A 15,299-nucleotide genomic window follows, 5' to 3' on the forward strand; every position below is an offset into this window, starting at 1 on the left:
GGTGTCTGTCAGGCTCCCTGCAGCAGAGCGTTATAATGCAGGGCAGCAGTGCCTTCAGGACAGGGTTCATACAGAGTTCAGACATCTGAAGAGGTCAAACAAGGAGTTTGGCATCCAAAAACAAAAAGTGTAATGGGATTGGGGGCTCAGGAGCACAGCTGGCACCATGGTGACACACTTTATGAAATCATACAAATCTCAGCTCCACTGTTGGTGTGTTCTGCTATACGGATGTATGATTTATGGTGACAAAGGAACAAGAGTGTGCTATGATGACCTAAAATAACCTGTATGGGGTAAAACACTGAACAAAAATCATGAAGAGCAGTAAAGAGATTGTATACAATAATGAGATCTGATTTATATAGTTCTGTACCATTGAGTTTGAGTGGGGGCTAAAGATGAGGACACTTACGGTTGTCACTGTAGTCATCCACTAAGATGATCTCTTTGACCAGATGAGGAGGACTCTTCTTCAGCACACTGAAGACAGCGAAAGAGACAGGGTTGAATGGATGTGTATGTTCAGAAGTGTGGGAAGAGAGTAAGAGATCTTAGCCAAGATCTCAGTAGATACATCAAAAGTAGAGGTACACTACCATTCAAAAGTTTAGGGTTAATAAGATTTTTTTTTATTATTATTATTCAAGAAATTAATACTCTTAATTAGCAAGGATGCCTTAAATTGATCAAAAGTTACACTAAAGACTTACATTATGAAAAATGATATATATTTCAAAATAAATGCTGTTCTTTTGAATTTACTAATCACAGAATCCTGAAAATAAAATGTATTACAGTTTCCAAAGAAATATTAAACAGCACAACTGTTTTCAACACTGATAATCTTCCTGATATTTCTTTCTTCTACTGTATATTTGATCAAATAAATGCAGCCTTGTTGAGCATGAGACTTTTCAAAAACATTAAAATCTTACCGACCCCAAACTTTTGAATCGCAGTGTACTTCTATGCTAATGTGTATATGTGAAAATATTCTGGATTCAACATTGTAGTGTAAATGCAACTTAACAGACATTAGTAATATGAATTACAAATACTGACAAGAAAAAAAGAAAAACCATGCACTTCTTTCTTCTCTTCTTCTTTATTACTGTCTATTTATTTTTAAAAACATGAAGTAATGTTTACTAATATTTCTTAGAAATACTAAGAAATATTAAGAAATACTAAAGGCTAGGCCACATGTCACTGTTTCAATTTAATTTGTTAAAATTATCTAATATTATTAACATTATTATAATATTTTAAAGAAAGGAGTGTGTTCAATAATTGTTTTTGCTGTGATATTGTGATATTAGTAACAAAGTGAAATTTCACTGGTATTGGCAACCAAATTTTATGCATCATAGTGCATTAAAGGGGACCTATAATGCCCCTTTTTACAAGATGTAATATAAGTCTCTGGTGTCCCCAGAATGGGTCTGTGAAGTTTCAGCTCAAAATAACCCACAGATCATTTATTATAGCTTGTCAAATTTGCCCCTATTTGGGTGTGAGCAAAAACACGCCGTTTTTGTGTGTGTCCCTTTAAATGCAAATGAGCTGCTGCTCCCAGCCCGCTTTCCAAAAGTGGGTAGAGCTTTAACAGTTCGCGCTTCGGTTGCTCAACAACAACAAAGCTGGAGAATCTCACGCAGCCGAAATGACGACTGTCAGTAACGGTGTTCAGCCTTACATTGCTTAAACCGGAGTCGGACACTGATGGAGAGACTCAGAAAGAAGTTACAACTTATAGAATGCAACTGGATGTTTCTGAATGGTTATTCATTGACTAGCATGTGCCGTCATGTTAATCTTTTGTGCAAATCCAGCGCTGACGCTCGTTTGTGAAGAATGACGGCAACACTCTACTACAACAACTCTTCCTCTTCTCTAAAGCAGCCCAACATGGCCTCACCCCCTTTGTTGCATGTTCTCGGGGGCAGGGTTTATGTACATTTTAGGGTTAGTGATGTCACTAACCCAGGAAGAAGCTTGTTGTAGTCCCTACCAGCTATTTGTTGTAGTCCTTAAACAGAGAATTCTTTAAAAGATTGAACTTTGAGCATCATAACTTTTCAGATGTTGTTTACGCTCTAACAGCAACATTACACACTAACTAAAGTTAAAAAAGTGAAATCATAATCAACCATCCCTTTAAACATTATTACTTAACATCGATTACCTGACCACAGTGCGCAGCAGGGCTGAACGGGCCTCGTTGTGGAAAGTGATAACCACACTGGACGCAGGAAGATCTGTCTTCCACTGTTTGTGACGACAGCTGAGAGAGAGGAAAAGAACATATTAAGATAAAGTTAGAAGATAAAAATCCTCTTCCATTTCCTTTTAGTGCAAAGAATTTTATACACTGCAACACACACTTTGATACAACTCAAAATATATGATAATAGTGGGATTTGTATTGAAGGGAAGCACTACATAGCGAAACCCCATTGTCACATTGCTACACCTGAATGAAGTCTCACACCCTTAGAGGAGCTCAAAGCCCACATTAATTTAATGCTTCTCTGAGGCTGAGATGGACAGGAGGTCATGCATGCTTAAACTCTCCGGACTTGCATCTCTAAACATGCGTGTGCACGCACGCACACACACACAATAAAGGTTTCAGCCACACATACCCACACTGTTTATATCCCGGAGATTTTAATTTGACAGCCACGGGGCTAATCCTCTGGTTTCCTAGCACCTCTCATCGAGGATAAAAGCTCACAAAGCTTCCTCTGCACTGATGCCATCGATTTTGTGGCCACTGGATTCCTGGCAGGGGAATCGGGGTCAATTCCTCCTACACTACTGTTAAACAACAGGTCAGGGTTGAGAGCCCACCATCAAGGCTCAAAACTGACTTTAACAAAGGGATGAGATTACTGTCCTCCTCGACACGAATACTACACATCATGTCTAATTCCATGACAGCCAGAGAAATAACATTCAGAAAGGTATATGATGGCATAGAGGGTACATCCATATTTTTTCTTAACTTTATTAATCTTCGCAGTGAAAAGGTATAGGCGGTTCTACCACTTTATACTCTTGGACTTCTCCGTAATACATTAAGGGGCCAGCACACATTTCTAGCACTGTTTGCTGGAGGTCTCGAGAGGAATAACTGTGCAGTAGACCATTAATAGAATGGAGGCTTTGACTAGAAGACAAGCACTTTTTAGAGCATATCCCATTGGCATGCTTCCCTCCGCTGGCCTCCAACCACCCAGCATGGCACCAAATAAACTCTCAAATACTTCCAGTGTTACAGCTCAAGTCAATAGCTAATAGAATAAATGTTCTGGTTTCAGCGTGCTGAATGCCTGCTACTATGTTTTAAGATTTTAAATAATTACATATATTGATTAGTTAATCCAAGTAATTGTGGTTAAACATCAATTTTTGCATAGAAAAATGAAGGTTCCCATAAAATGGAGGATAATTTAAATATATTTAAAACAACTGCACTGAACAGAAAATAATCTGGCATGGCTACTTTTAAATTAATATTTGTAGAAGTTATCACCTCTTATACTCACTACATGATTCAGAAATCATTCTAATGTGATGATTTGTTGCTCAATTGTTTTTTATGCTAAATTATTAATAATAATTGAGCACCAATAAATATTACAATATTTTTTCCAGGATTCTTTGACGAAAAGAAAATTTAATGAACAGCATTTATTTAAAATTAGATTTTTTTATTCATTACATTATAAATGTCTTTACTGCCATTTTGATCAATTTATTCCATTCTTGATGAATAAAACTTTTAATTTCATTTAAATGGTAGTGTATCACTGTATCCATACATGTTTTCATCATTGATAATAATGAATGTTTCTTGAGCACCAAATCAGCATATCAGAATGATTTCTGAAGGATCATGTGACACTGAAGACTAGAGTAATGACTGCTGAAAATTCAGCTTTGCCATAATAAGAATTATATTTTAAAATATATTCATAATTTTTCACAATATTACTGTTTTAGTGTATTTTTGATCAAATAAATGCAGCATTGGTAAGCATAAGAGACTTCTTCTTTTTTTTTTTTTTTTTTTAATTTTCTAAATATAAAAAATTATAAATTATATGATGTTAAATGTACACTTGCTGCACATTTATGACCAGTAAGTATATTCATGTAAGGAAGATACTCTGCAGTAATATTTAAATAAAAAAAAATCTATATATGTTATATATATATATATATATATATATATATATATATATATATATATATATATATATATATATATATATAAACAAACTGGACTGAATAAGAAACCAAGATGGCATGAGCAGAAAGGCATCATTCATTAATTGACTGGCAAGCAGGTCTATTTATTTATTTTTTTTTAATTAGAGCAGTGGTGCAGTCTGAACACCGGACACGGGCTACAGCCTCAGCAAGACAACAACTATTCCCGCCAAAAACATTTCCAATAAGACACATGGCCTGCTGCCATCGGGGTAACAAAACAGAAGCATAGTCTCTCAGGAGTAAACAAAGAGCATGTGTTCCTCATTACTAGCTTAGGTAAGTGTTTAACAGAGGGATTTAAGACTAGTGTGCTTCATTCCTTCAGTTCTGGGTAAATTTACTAGAAGTTAATGGTGTAAAAATTCAGAGGAGAAATTCTGTAACTCCCCACTTTTGTGGGAAAATACAAAAGGTTGGCATTCCAGCAAACAAACTACAACGCGCTGACCTTTAAAAAGGTCTTGTGGCCGTTTTAAACACAAGGTTTGTGTGTCTTTTGTGCTGAACGTGACTACTGCATTGGGAATGCAGCTCACACACTGCAGGGATGGTGAAAGGGCAGCGATAAGAAGACTTACAACAAGGATAATGTCATCTGCAGCATCAGCAGCTCTTCAGGAGGGGAACTGACTGACATATAGTGACAAGACGTTTACATGAAACTGCACAGAGGAACATTGGTCAAGCCAAACACATTTAAAGCATCAAAACTAGACACATCTTCCACTGGTTATAAGAATAAAAAGAACCATGTGCTTTAAAAGGGGACACCGCAGCACAAACGGCAATCAAAACCAAATAAGAGCAAACCAAATTCACGGATATTAAAGCATTCCTGTATTGTGATGAATATGCTCCTACACATCCAATTTTTAATTCTGTGTGCAATGCCTGTAAGACTGCAGAAACCAATAAATGATCTAATATGACAGAAAGCCTAAATATATGGTCTTTTCCCAGTTTCCATCTGGGCATTTTGCTAAATTCATCTTGGTGGTCTATTCAGTCATACAATAAGCCTTAAACAAGGCTTTCTGGGGCTTAATAATAATAAAAAATATTAAGTTTAATTATTTGTTAACATCCAGTTTTGTTAATAATGAAAACATGAAAATAAAGTTAATAGCTTCAGCCCTGATAGCGCTTCACATTTGCTGAAAGCATCAGCTGCAGTATAGTTATCTGAAGTAAATTCCCTCTCAATTCTTCTGTTAAAACAATTGGTTTAAATAAATAAATATTTACATATAAAATGTATTTATGTATATGTATTTTATATATACTACCATTCAAAAGTTTCTTTTTATATATATATATATATATATATATATATATATATTATATATATATAAAATTTTTTTAAAAATTTATCCAGCAAGGACATTCATAAAATCATTAAAAACTGACCATAAAGACATTTCCTATTCATCAAACAATAGAAAAAAAAAAAATTGTTTAATATGTTTTGGAAACTGATAAAGGGTTCACCCAAAAATGAAATTTCTGTCATTAATTACTCACCCTCATGTTGCTCCACACCTGTAAAGACCTTCGTTCATCTTCGGAACACAAATTAAGATATTTTTGAAATCGATATTTTTGATTTCAAAACACTGCTTCACGAAGCTTTGAAGCTTTATGAATCTTGTGTTTCGAATCAGTGGTTCAGAGCTTGTATCAAATTGTCATGTGAACCATTGAAATTTCGAAATGACGTAACAAAGCTTCCTTTACTGAAATCACGTGACTTTAGCAGTTTGATACGCGCTCCGAACCACTGATTCGAAACAAAAGAAAGTGTTTTGGAATTGCCCATCACTAGATATTGTTGAATAAAGTCGTTATTTTGGTTTTTGGCGCACAAAAAGTATTTTTGTTATCTCCTGTACTCTGTAGTCACATGAACCATTTTAAATTCGTCTTTAGTAGCTTTCTGGGCATTTGAAAGTGTTAATTATCTTGCTGTCAATGCAGGCCTCTCTGAGCCATCGGATTTTATTCAAAAATATCTTAATTTGTGTTCCGAAGATGAACGAAGGTCTTACGGGTGTGGAACAACATGAGGGTGAGTAATTAATGACAGAAATTTCATTTTTGGATGAACTAACCATTTAAGCATTATTACTGTTTTTACTGTATTTCTAATCATATAAATGTAGCCTTGGTGAACATAACATTGTGTCCTAACCAGACGATAAGATTCCAGCAATAAGCAATTTGTCTGTCCACACTAGACGCAGTGCAACTACAAGACGTGACAAAAACAATCAAAAATCACAGCCAATCAGAAGAGCGTGTGGGCGGGCTCTCTCTGCAAGCGAACTGCACTCGCAACCAAATGGATAAGTACATAATGAAATATTACACCATTTTAACATTATTAAAAAAAATACATACCGAGTCAAACAATCTTTGTCATAGAATTCACTTGTTTGTTCACATTTACTTCACAGTTTGAACGTTCTTGTTTTCTTTTATTTATTTTTAAGATCAGAGGTGAATTACTATTGTCACATAACTATAAAGGGCACACAAAATGATATCAAACTCGCATTAGTTGCTTTTAACATTCAATAAAGCACGATTATCATTGTCATACTTTGCGTTGTTGTTCCAGCCACGGCGGCGCAGAAAAATATAAGCAGTTCCTAAAATAGAATCGTTGCGTATTGCCGTTGCGGCTGGTTAGGACAAAAACTCTGATTAACATGGAAAAAATACATCATGTGTCGCAATGCGTCTGGTTAAGACATTGCGTAAGAGACATAAAAAAAAGCATACCAAACCAAACGTTTTAACGGCAGTATGTGAATGAAAGACTTAAACTCTTGAGCTTCTGTCTTAAAGGAATTCCCCCAGCAGCTAATGTTTACATCATAACCCACTTCTCAGGAAAAGATGAGAAGAGGAGTTTAGGAAATCTTACCAGAATATGATCTGAACATCTTTTTCCTGCTCAGTTCAGGTCACGTGAGACATTTTCAAACACACATCCATTTACAATGCAATTTGAACTCTGTCCAACCTAACTACAGTCAACAACGTTTGATAGCCATGCCAGTAACATCCCCTGCCAAATGACTAAAACAAACATCCAGCTGACGTGAGATTACGATGCCCAAGAATAAACATGTCAACCATTATGTATTCAACAGCATTCCCCCTCTACACATTTGGAGGTCAAATGTCTGAGACCACTTTGAATATCTGGGATTTAAAATCCCATTTCAATCTGGAAAAAGTTGTGATTCTGAAAAATGTAAAACAAAGAAACGTCAAGTCAAATGAGTAGGAAATAGTAGTAGTAGCTCACTAATCAAGTAATCAAATTTGTGCTATTGATAATGTGACTCTTTGTACAGATGTTCTTCCACTGAAGCTCAAATGCTCTTTGGATCATTGAGATATCGTTCATCAGGTTTCATATATCTTGAAATGAACATTTGTAAGGCAAATTTGCACTTTTCACAATGCACCTTTATCCTTTATTTGCATATATATCCAGTGTTTTCCCCTTTCTAATGTGGTATTCTCTTTCTCTTCCTTTTTAATGCCACAACACTCTCATGGGAGGTGGGCAGGCTAAACATTTCACTGCAATTGTACAAATGTGTCAAATAAAACTTTGGACCTGGAGGGATCAGATCGATATGGAATACTGACACAAAAAAGAGGAAATGGGACCGGGCAGTGTGAGCGAGAAGCGCATCTTAATTACACAGTCTGTGTGGCAGTCATACAACAGTGGGTCAATGTTTGCTTATGTGGCTCATGGAGACTTTAGTCGATGACTTCATGACTGCTCTGCCAGTTGCAGTGGTTGGCAGCACTGTGAGATATTCCCAAAAGCCAGGCAGGCAGCGGCCAAAGCACACAGTAGTTTTTCTGCAAGAAAAGGCCAGAACTCAGAGAGTTCAGAGAGATTTTGAAAATCAGGCAGGCTTAAAAAGGTCATGCTCAAGAGAGTGAAGAAAGAAAAGATGAACAGATGTCCTTGCTGCTTGATGTATCTCCAAAAAACTCAACAAAAAACCGCATGTTCTCATCATTTAGAGATCTGCTACCGGCTTATTGGTGCAAATATCGGCTGTTGGGCTTAGTGAAGCACTAGAAATTAAAGTTTTGTTCCCAGGCAGCAGAATATTCAATTCCATTTAAACTCTTGAATCAGGAGCCGTTCAAATAGGATGTTCTCATGTGAACTGAAACAGCTATGACAGGTGTCTCGAAATGCATTGTTTAGGGATGCACAATATATCTGTGCCAGATTTTTCTATGGATCAGTATTGTATGATATTGGATATTATGCATGCTTATTTCCTTTATTTTTACATTCAGATCATAAAATAAATTATAATAATAAAATGTAATCTTTATCAAATCAAGTTAAGATATAGTATTTTATAAGTTTACATTATGTTGTGATGCCTAAATATAATTTAAAATTATTGATTTTAGTTCTTAGTGTTTTTTTATTCATTTATTTATACATCATAGTATAGACCTTTAATCAGCAATTTATTGCACCATAATTTTTTTAAATGTATCTGCACTGTATGACAGGATACAGTAAGTTTGCATTCTCATTACCCCTGTTTTTCCAATAATAATAATAATAATAATAATAATAATAATAATAAATGTCTAGTTTGTCTTCAATAAAAAAAAAAAAATAAAAAAAAAGAAGATGCTGTTTTGCTAAAAACAGCAAAGATGGATGCCCTGTGTGAAAGGTGAAGAGTTACCACATTTCCTCAAATCATAATTCAGTGGTAAAAGGGCACTTGAATTCCTGGAATTACAGGATGGATTTTTAAATAGTAACAAACATCCAATTCTTAAACTGTACGTTCACATCGCCAGGTGGGAAATTGGACGCCTTGAGGTCAGGAACTTGAAGTGTCCAAGCGACTCGCTTCAGCACCATGTAAACAACACAGTCACGCCAACAATGAACATTCCATCCTGTAACCACAAATCACCACACAAGTTAGTGATGGTGTTTTTGGGGGTCAAAATGTTGCAGAGGATTATTTATAAATGTTTTTTAATCAAGGGCCAAGCTTATCCCTGTGTGATGGGAGGGCAATTTCCTAAGGCGGCAGCATCTCCCAAGCAGTCTGTTTATGTTGAGTGGAGAACCGACAAGAGGGCTGCCCTCCTCTTGACAAGTCTTCCTGCATGTCAGCAGTAAATCCTGTGAGAACAGGGAGCCCAGCCCTGCACTGCACGCCTTCAGTGGAAACAATGGTTGAAGACAGCACTCGCTGGCCAACCTAAACTGTCTGAACCTCCACCCATCACACTGGGCTTTTCCAAACACCTGTATCAGTCCACATGACAGGCCCACAGACAGTGGAGATGGTGGTAAATGTTTGAGGAGTGTGCTCTTACCCACTTTGCTTTCAGAGTTTCTCCATAAACCATTTAATAGACCAATGAATGCCATGTCCACATCTGTTATGTAACTAAAACACATCATTAAACCATCCTGAACCAAAGTATGAAACAACAACAACAAAAAAACAGCAAACTCCCAGCAAAAACCAAATAATAATAATAATAATAACAACAACAACAACATTTTTTTTTTTCAGCGCTAAAGCCTTTGCTATGTTGGCAAACAAAGTGTATCTGCAAAGGTTTTTAAAATCAATCTTTAAGACCAACAAAAAAAAACAAACAAACAAACAAACAAACAAAATCCTTACGTCCACACAAAACAAACCTATACAATCTCAAAATAAATCATGTATATCTGATTCTTTTACTTAATTGAACCAGCTGTGGCACTCAACTGCAAAACAGGTTATCTGTGAGTTAAAAATATAATATAAAATAATATAATATTAATATTAATATAATATAATAATACACAGACACTTTACATGTGAATATAAGCCTAAATTCAATCTGCTCATCACAAAGTGATCGTGTCTCTTCAGAAAATTTGGACTAAACCACTCAATTCATAATATGAATTAGTTTTGCGACCTCTTTTGAACTTTTTGAAGCGTCAAAGATTCAGTTGCTTAGCTGTCTATGGAGGAACAGAAAGCTCTCAGATTTCATCAAAAAGATCTTTATTTGTGTTCTGAAGATGAACGAATGTCTTATACATGTAGGTTTGGAATGACATGAGAGAGTAATTAATGACAGAATTTTCATTTTTGGTTGAACTAACCCTTTAAGTTTTTTATGACCTCAAATTTGATTAAAATTCATTTAAATTAAGACTTTTTAAGAACCTGCTGGGACCCAGCAAACATCATCCTTGAATTATCCAGAGCAATCTGTTTCTGCCTAACATCACAGAGTTAAAAAAAGAGCACTAATTCATCATACCGTTCACAACAGCTAATTCACAGTCAACAATTGGCTGTGGGACCAATTTATATTCATTTACACACAACCAACCCCCAATACTGTTTACATCAGCCCTCTGAGATAGGGGAAACACGTTTCCTGTGAAGATGCTCAAAGTGGTTGTATGAAGCTATCTAGGCTCTCTGAATTAAAGTTATCTGGTCATTATAACACAGCAGTAACATGAGTGTTTGATGGAAACCTCATTTTTTCATGCAATCGATACAGTCTCAGCTAAGTGCAGCCCTAATGATGTTACATCCAGGGGCCCAGATAACATTTCTAAGGATCCTGAAGCCTTTTGAAACTTAGTTATGCCATGTTCAAACTGCACTAGAAAGACAGGTTTGTGTAAAAATTAAAATATTAATTTTAATATTAATTGCTAATTACTAATGTCCACTTAATATGCACTGACACTATTGGATGAGAACTGAACTGGAAGATACATCACTGTTTTCTCCAGAGTTGCTTTATAAATGATCTGAACTCATTCCATAATTGATGAACTTTACACAGTTATTGAACTGAACTAAATCAACACTGAACTGATTTCAACTGAATATTGGCTGTTTACTATAGTCTTTTTAGTGCTGATTTACAGCAGAATTGAATTCTGTTTGCATCATTGACTCATTATTGTCCTGTTTATCACTGTAAAGCTTCTTTGAAACAATCTGTATAGTCTAAAGCGCTACATAAATAAAGGTGACTTGACTCCTAATGGTGACTCAATTTAGTTTTAGATGACCATTTTTCTTTTTGTGACTCAACAAAATTCAACAGCCTGTTGCTGTATTTTAACAAATTCCACCACTGTTCAAAAGTTTGGGGTCAGTATGATTTTTTTTTTTAAAGAAATTAATACTTTTTTTCAGCTAGGGTACATTAAATGAACCAAATGTGACAGTAAAAACAATAATAAATGTTACACAATATTTCATTTTCAAATTTCACAAAATTACAGTTGTATTGTATTTTGATCAAATAAATGCAGCTTTGGTGAGCCAAAGAGATTTATTTCAAAAACCTTAATATCATCATATCAACCCCAAACTTTTGAATGGTAGTATACCTTCAAGACTTGTATTGCATGCAAATGCCCTCTTCATATGTAAAATAGTAATAATAATTTTTAAAAAAGACTGGAATTAAATTATAATGGATCTTTTTTTTTTTTTTTTTTTTTTTAAAAACATCAGAACGGTCAAGTTGAAGAACACTGAAAGGGATTTTTTGGGGTAAAAAAGTAGCCCAAAAAGCCCAAAAAGTAATCCAAGTTAGCAAAAAAAGCTTGATGAAAGCTTGTGAAACTATCGTTTTAAAAGATGATGGAAAACTAAAAAGAACCCTAAAATGCTAAGTAACACTAAACCTGTCCAAACCCCAATGCATAGTTTTGCTCAACATTTGCAAAACATTATTTGATATAAAAGGGTGAGTGGCCAATTTATCAGCTGAAAAAAAGAATGCCTATATATTTCCATTTGTGTCATCAGAAAATATGACATTCCCTCAGATGCCCACTCAGTAGTAAATGATTTTCCCCTGTGAGACACTTGAGTTTAAACACAAGTGTGACTGTTACAGCTGATGAGATCCATAACACCCAAGAACATTTACTGAATCTAAGAGGACAATCTCATTCTCCATTTAAACTCATTTACTTTCCACTTACACCGCTCTACTCGTACACACCCTGATGATTCAGTATAGTCAATCCTGCCATGACATCTCTGACAGCCATTTAAGCCCTAAAGACAATCTAGACCTCAAGGACACTATGACCGACAGACGAAGTTTTGAAAGACTCACTGATTCGCTGGGGAAGTGCTTTTCATGCATTTCTCTATCATTGTGCTGTGTAAGCATCTCTCCACCAAATGACAAGCCTCTCTTTATGAGAATCAGAAATTAATTTAGCACATTAATTTTGACTGACTTTATCACAAAGAAGCACTGACACTGTTCTTCACATTTACCATGTGCTGTAAGGCACACTAGATAATAAATCGGATATATTAGACAATGGAGAAACCATACATGTAGGGCAAATACTCTGTGTAATATGAACAGTTCATTATTAGTGGAAAGGGTGCTTTAATGCTCTAAAGAACCAAATGATTAACAAGGAAATGGTTTAAATTTGATTTTATGGTGAGAAGCCTGTGTCTAATGTTCAGATATGAGAGTTACATCACTTTAAATAATGCCTTCACTGAATTCAACTGTAAAAAGTATCACATTGGAAATGGGCTTACATAAACTAAACTGTAAACTCTACTCAAGCATGTACTGTGCAGTGGAAATATAACAATTGAGTAAGTGATATAAAATTAGACATTATAAGTTAATCCAACTGAATCTCTTGCAGCTAACGAACAAGCAAGCATGCTAACAGTAATTTATTTGGACACTACTATTCAAAATTTTGGGGTCAGTAAGATTTTTTTTTTAAAGAAATTAATACTTTTATTCAGCAAGGATGCATAAAATTGATCAAAAGTGACTGTAAAGACTTTCATAATATTACAAACGATTTCCATTTCAAATAAACGCTGATTTATTTCTTTTCATCAAGAATCCTTAAAAAAATGCATCAGTTTCCACAAAAATATTAAGCATCACATTTAAGCAAGTTTTTTAGATAATAAGAAATGTTTCTTGGGCAGCAAATCTGCATATTAGAATTTCTAAAGGTTATTATATTATATTATATTATATTATATTATATTATATTATATATACTGTTTTTACTGTATTTTTGATCAAGTAAATGCAGCTTTGGTAAGCATTAGAAACTTAAAAAAACATAAATAAATAAAAAAATCTTAATAATACCAAACTTTTGAACAACAAACGTATACGAAAAAGAAAGAAAGTGAACCGTACAAGGTTGTGAAAATTGTTGTGTTAAGCAGCATACACAACAATCTTCAATTATATTAGCCTGTCCTCAATCTAAGCACGATTTACACTTTACCAACATTGAAACTATTTTAACAACATTTTAACAATGTTCACATTATAATAGAAACTCTTCTAAATCCCAACATAAGTGATCATTACACACTAAAGCCTCGTTTCCACTGAAATTAACCGGAACAATTTGCCCCAGGAACTTTTTCCCCCCAGACCTGTTGCTGTCTGCATTTCCATAGCAGTACCGTGAAGATTAGTCTGGTGATGTAGGACTGTGTGACTTGGCAGTTCCCGCTGGATTTTGTCCTCTGCGTATAAGCTTAATAAAGCCTGAACCTCGTCGTTGGTCCATCGGTCGTATTTTTAAACTCCAATGTTGATTTGAATAGTAAACAACTCTTACTGCAACAGACTTTTAAAAATGGTGGTTGAAATAAAATGCTGCGTAGAGTCAACCAATCAAAATGCTGCATGAACTGCAATCAGCAAGTTGGGGACTTTTTGAGGAGAGAGTTTTTTACCCAGAACTTTATTTAGACCCTGGTTCCTGCGGTCGAGTACCACCCCAAAGTCCTTAGTTCCTGGAGAAAGTTCCTGCGGTGGAAACGGGGCTTAGGCAAATCTCACCCAAGTCTCTCATCTTGCTCAAAAACACATGAAATAGTACTTAATTTCAACATTTACTCTGCCCACCAAGACCCATGCAATGCATACTAGGAACTCGAACGACTGAAAATGATTCATGTTGTCCCACTGCAAACAAATTAATAAACTTCTATTTTACTAATTCAAACTGACTGCACACCATGAAATTAATTAGTGACAAAAAGAAATTGTGTTGAGCATTAGCTCATTTCAATAAAGTGAACTGTAGTGATGGGTCGTTCATGAACGATTCGGGAATAACAAGTTGTCTCAGAGACATTCATTTGTGATGACTGCACATGAGCAACATCCTTTCGTGCCCACATAGGCTCTGTACAGGAAACAGAAATGATCGGTTCACCTCCCGAGCCTTCTGGTCTGAGTCGTTCGTTCTTTTGTCATGTGACAGCCGCATTTATTCTGTATTGCATACATAAATTAGTTATTATTTCACAACCTTCCTATATACAAGTGGGTAGTTAGTTTTTATTTTACTCTTACAATTACATGATGCATTTCTGGTCAAAAAAATGGTTGATTTTTTATTTCTTACAATTTATAAATTTGTGAATTTCTGTCAAGATGGATCTTTTCCATAACATCAAATGTGGTAATAAAGAGTTAATTAATGCTCTAAACTTCGACATATGATGGGGAAAATCATGTTTATAAAGCAAGATACATTTACAGTGGATTTACTTTTATCTTCTCTTCAGAGAGGAAAAAAAAAAAAATCATATAATACAAAAGGTATGGGAAAATGTGCAGTTACTTAATAATAGAGACTGCCTGTGTGGCCTACACATTTTCAACATGGCAATGATGCACTAGACAATATAAACATAGTACACACTCTTTTGCTCAAATTGTGCACAATTTTTTTGGGCAATTTCCCATTCATCTGGCGGCAAGGTTGGCAGAGATGCTTTAGTGAGTGCCAGCGTGGAGATGATCGGATCCTTGATTTCAGTGAATCTTTTCAGCATGTAGAATGTTAAATTGGCCACATCTTTTGGCCACAATTGACCCTTCGCCAGGAGTTTGATTGACAGGAGATCTAACCAATCATAGCGCCGAATCCG

At 35.2% G+C, this 15,299-nt stretch overlaps 1 protein-coding gene across 2 annotated transcripts in view; it reads right to left on the reverse strand.

The window, feature by feature from the left end:
• Positions 1-15,299, reverse strand: part of galnt2 (UDP-N-acetyl-alpha-D-galactosamine:polypeptide N-acetylgalactosaminyltransferase 2) — an 84,732-nt gene that overhangs the window by 18,322 nt on the left and 51,111 nt on the right. For both annotated transcript variants that reach the window (XM_051918067.1, XM_051918066.1), the window contains exons 4-5: positions 2,189-2,287; positions 416-483 (exon numbers count right to left, since the gene is read on the reverse strand). In XM_051918067.1, coding sequence (XP_051774027.1) covers positions 416-483; positions 2,189-2,287 — 167 coding nt within the window. The remainder of the gene's footprint in view (positions 1-415; positions 484-2,188; positions 2,288-15,299) is intronic.

Source organism: Ctenopharyngodon idella, chromosome 13 (genome assembly GCF_019924925.1).
Source record: "Ctenopharyngodon idella isolate HZGC_01 chromosome 13, HZGC01, whole genome shotgun sequence".
NCBI lineage: Eukaryota > Metazoa > Chordata > Actinopteri > Cypriniformes > Xenocyprididae > Ctenopharyngodon > Ctenopharyngodon idella.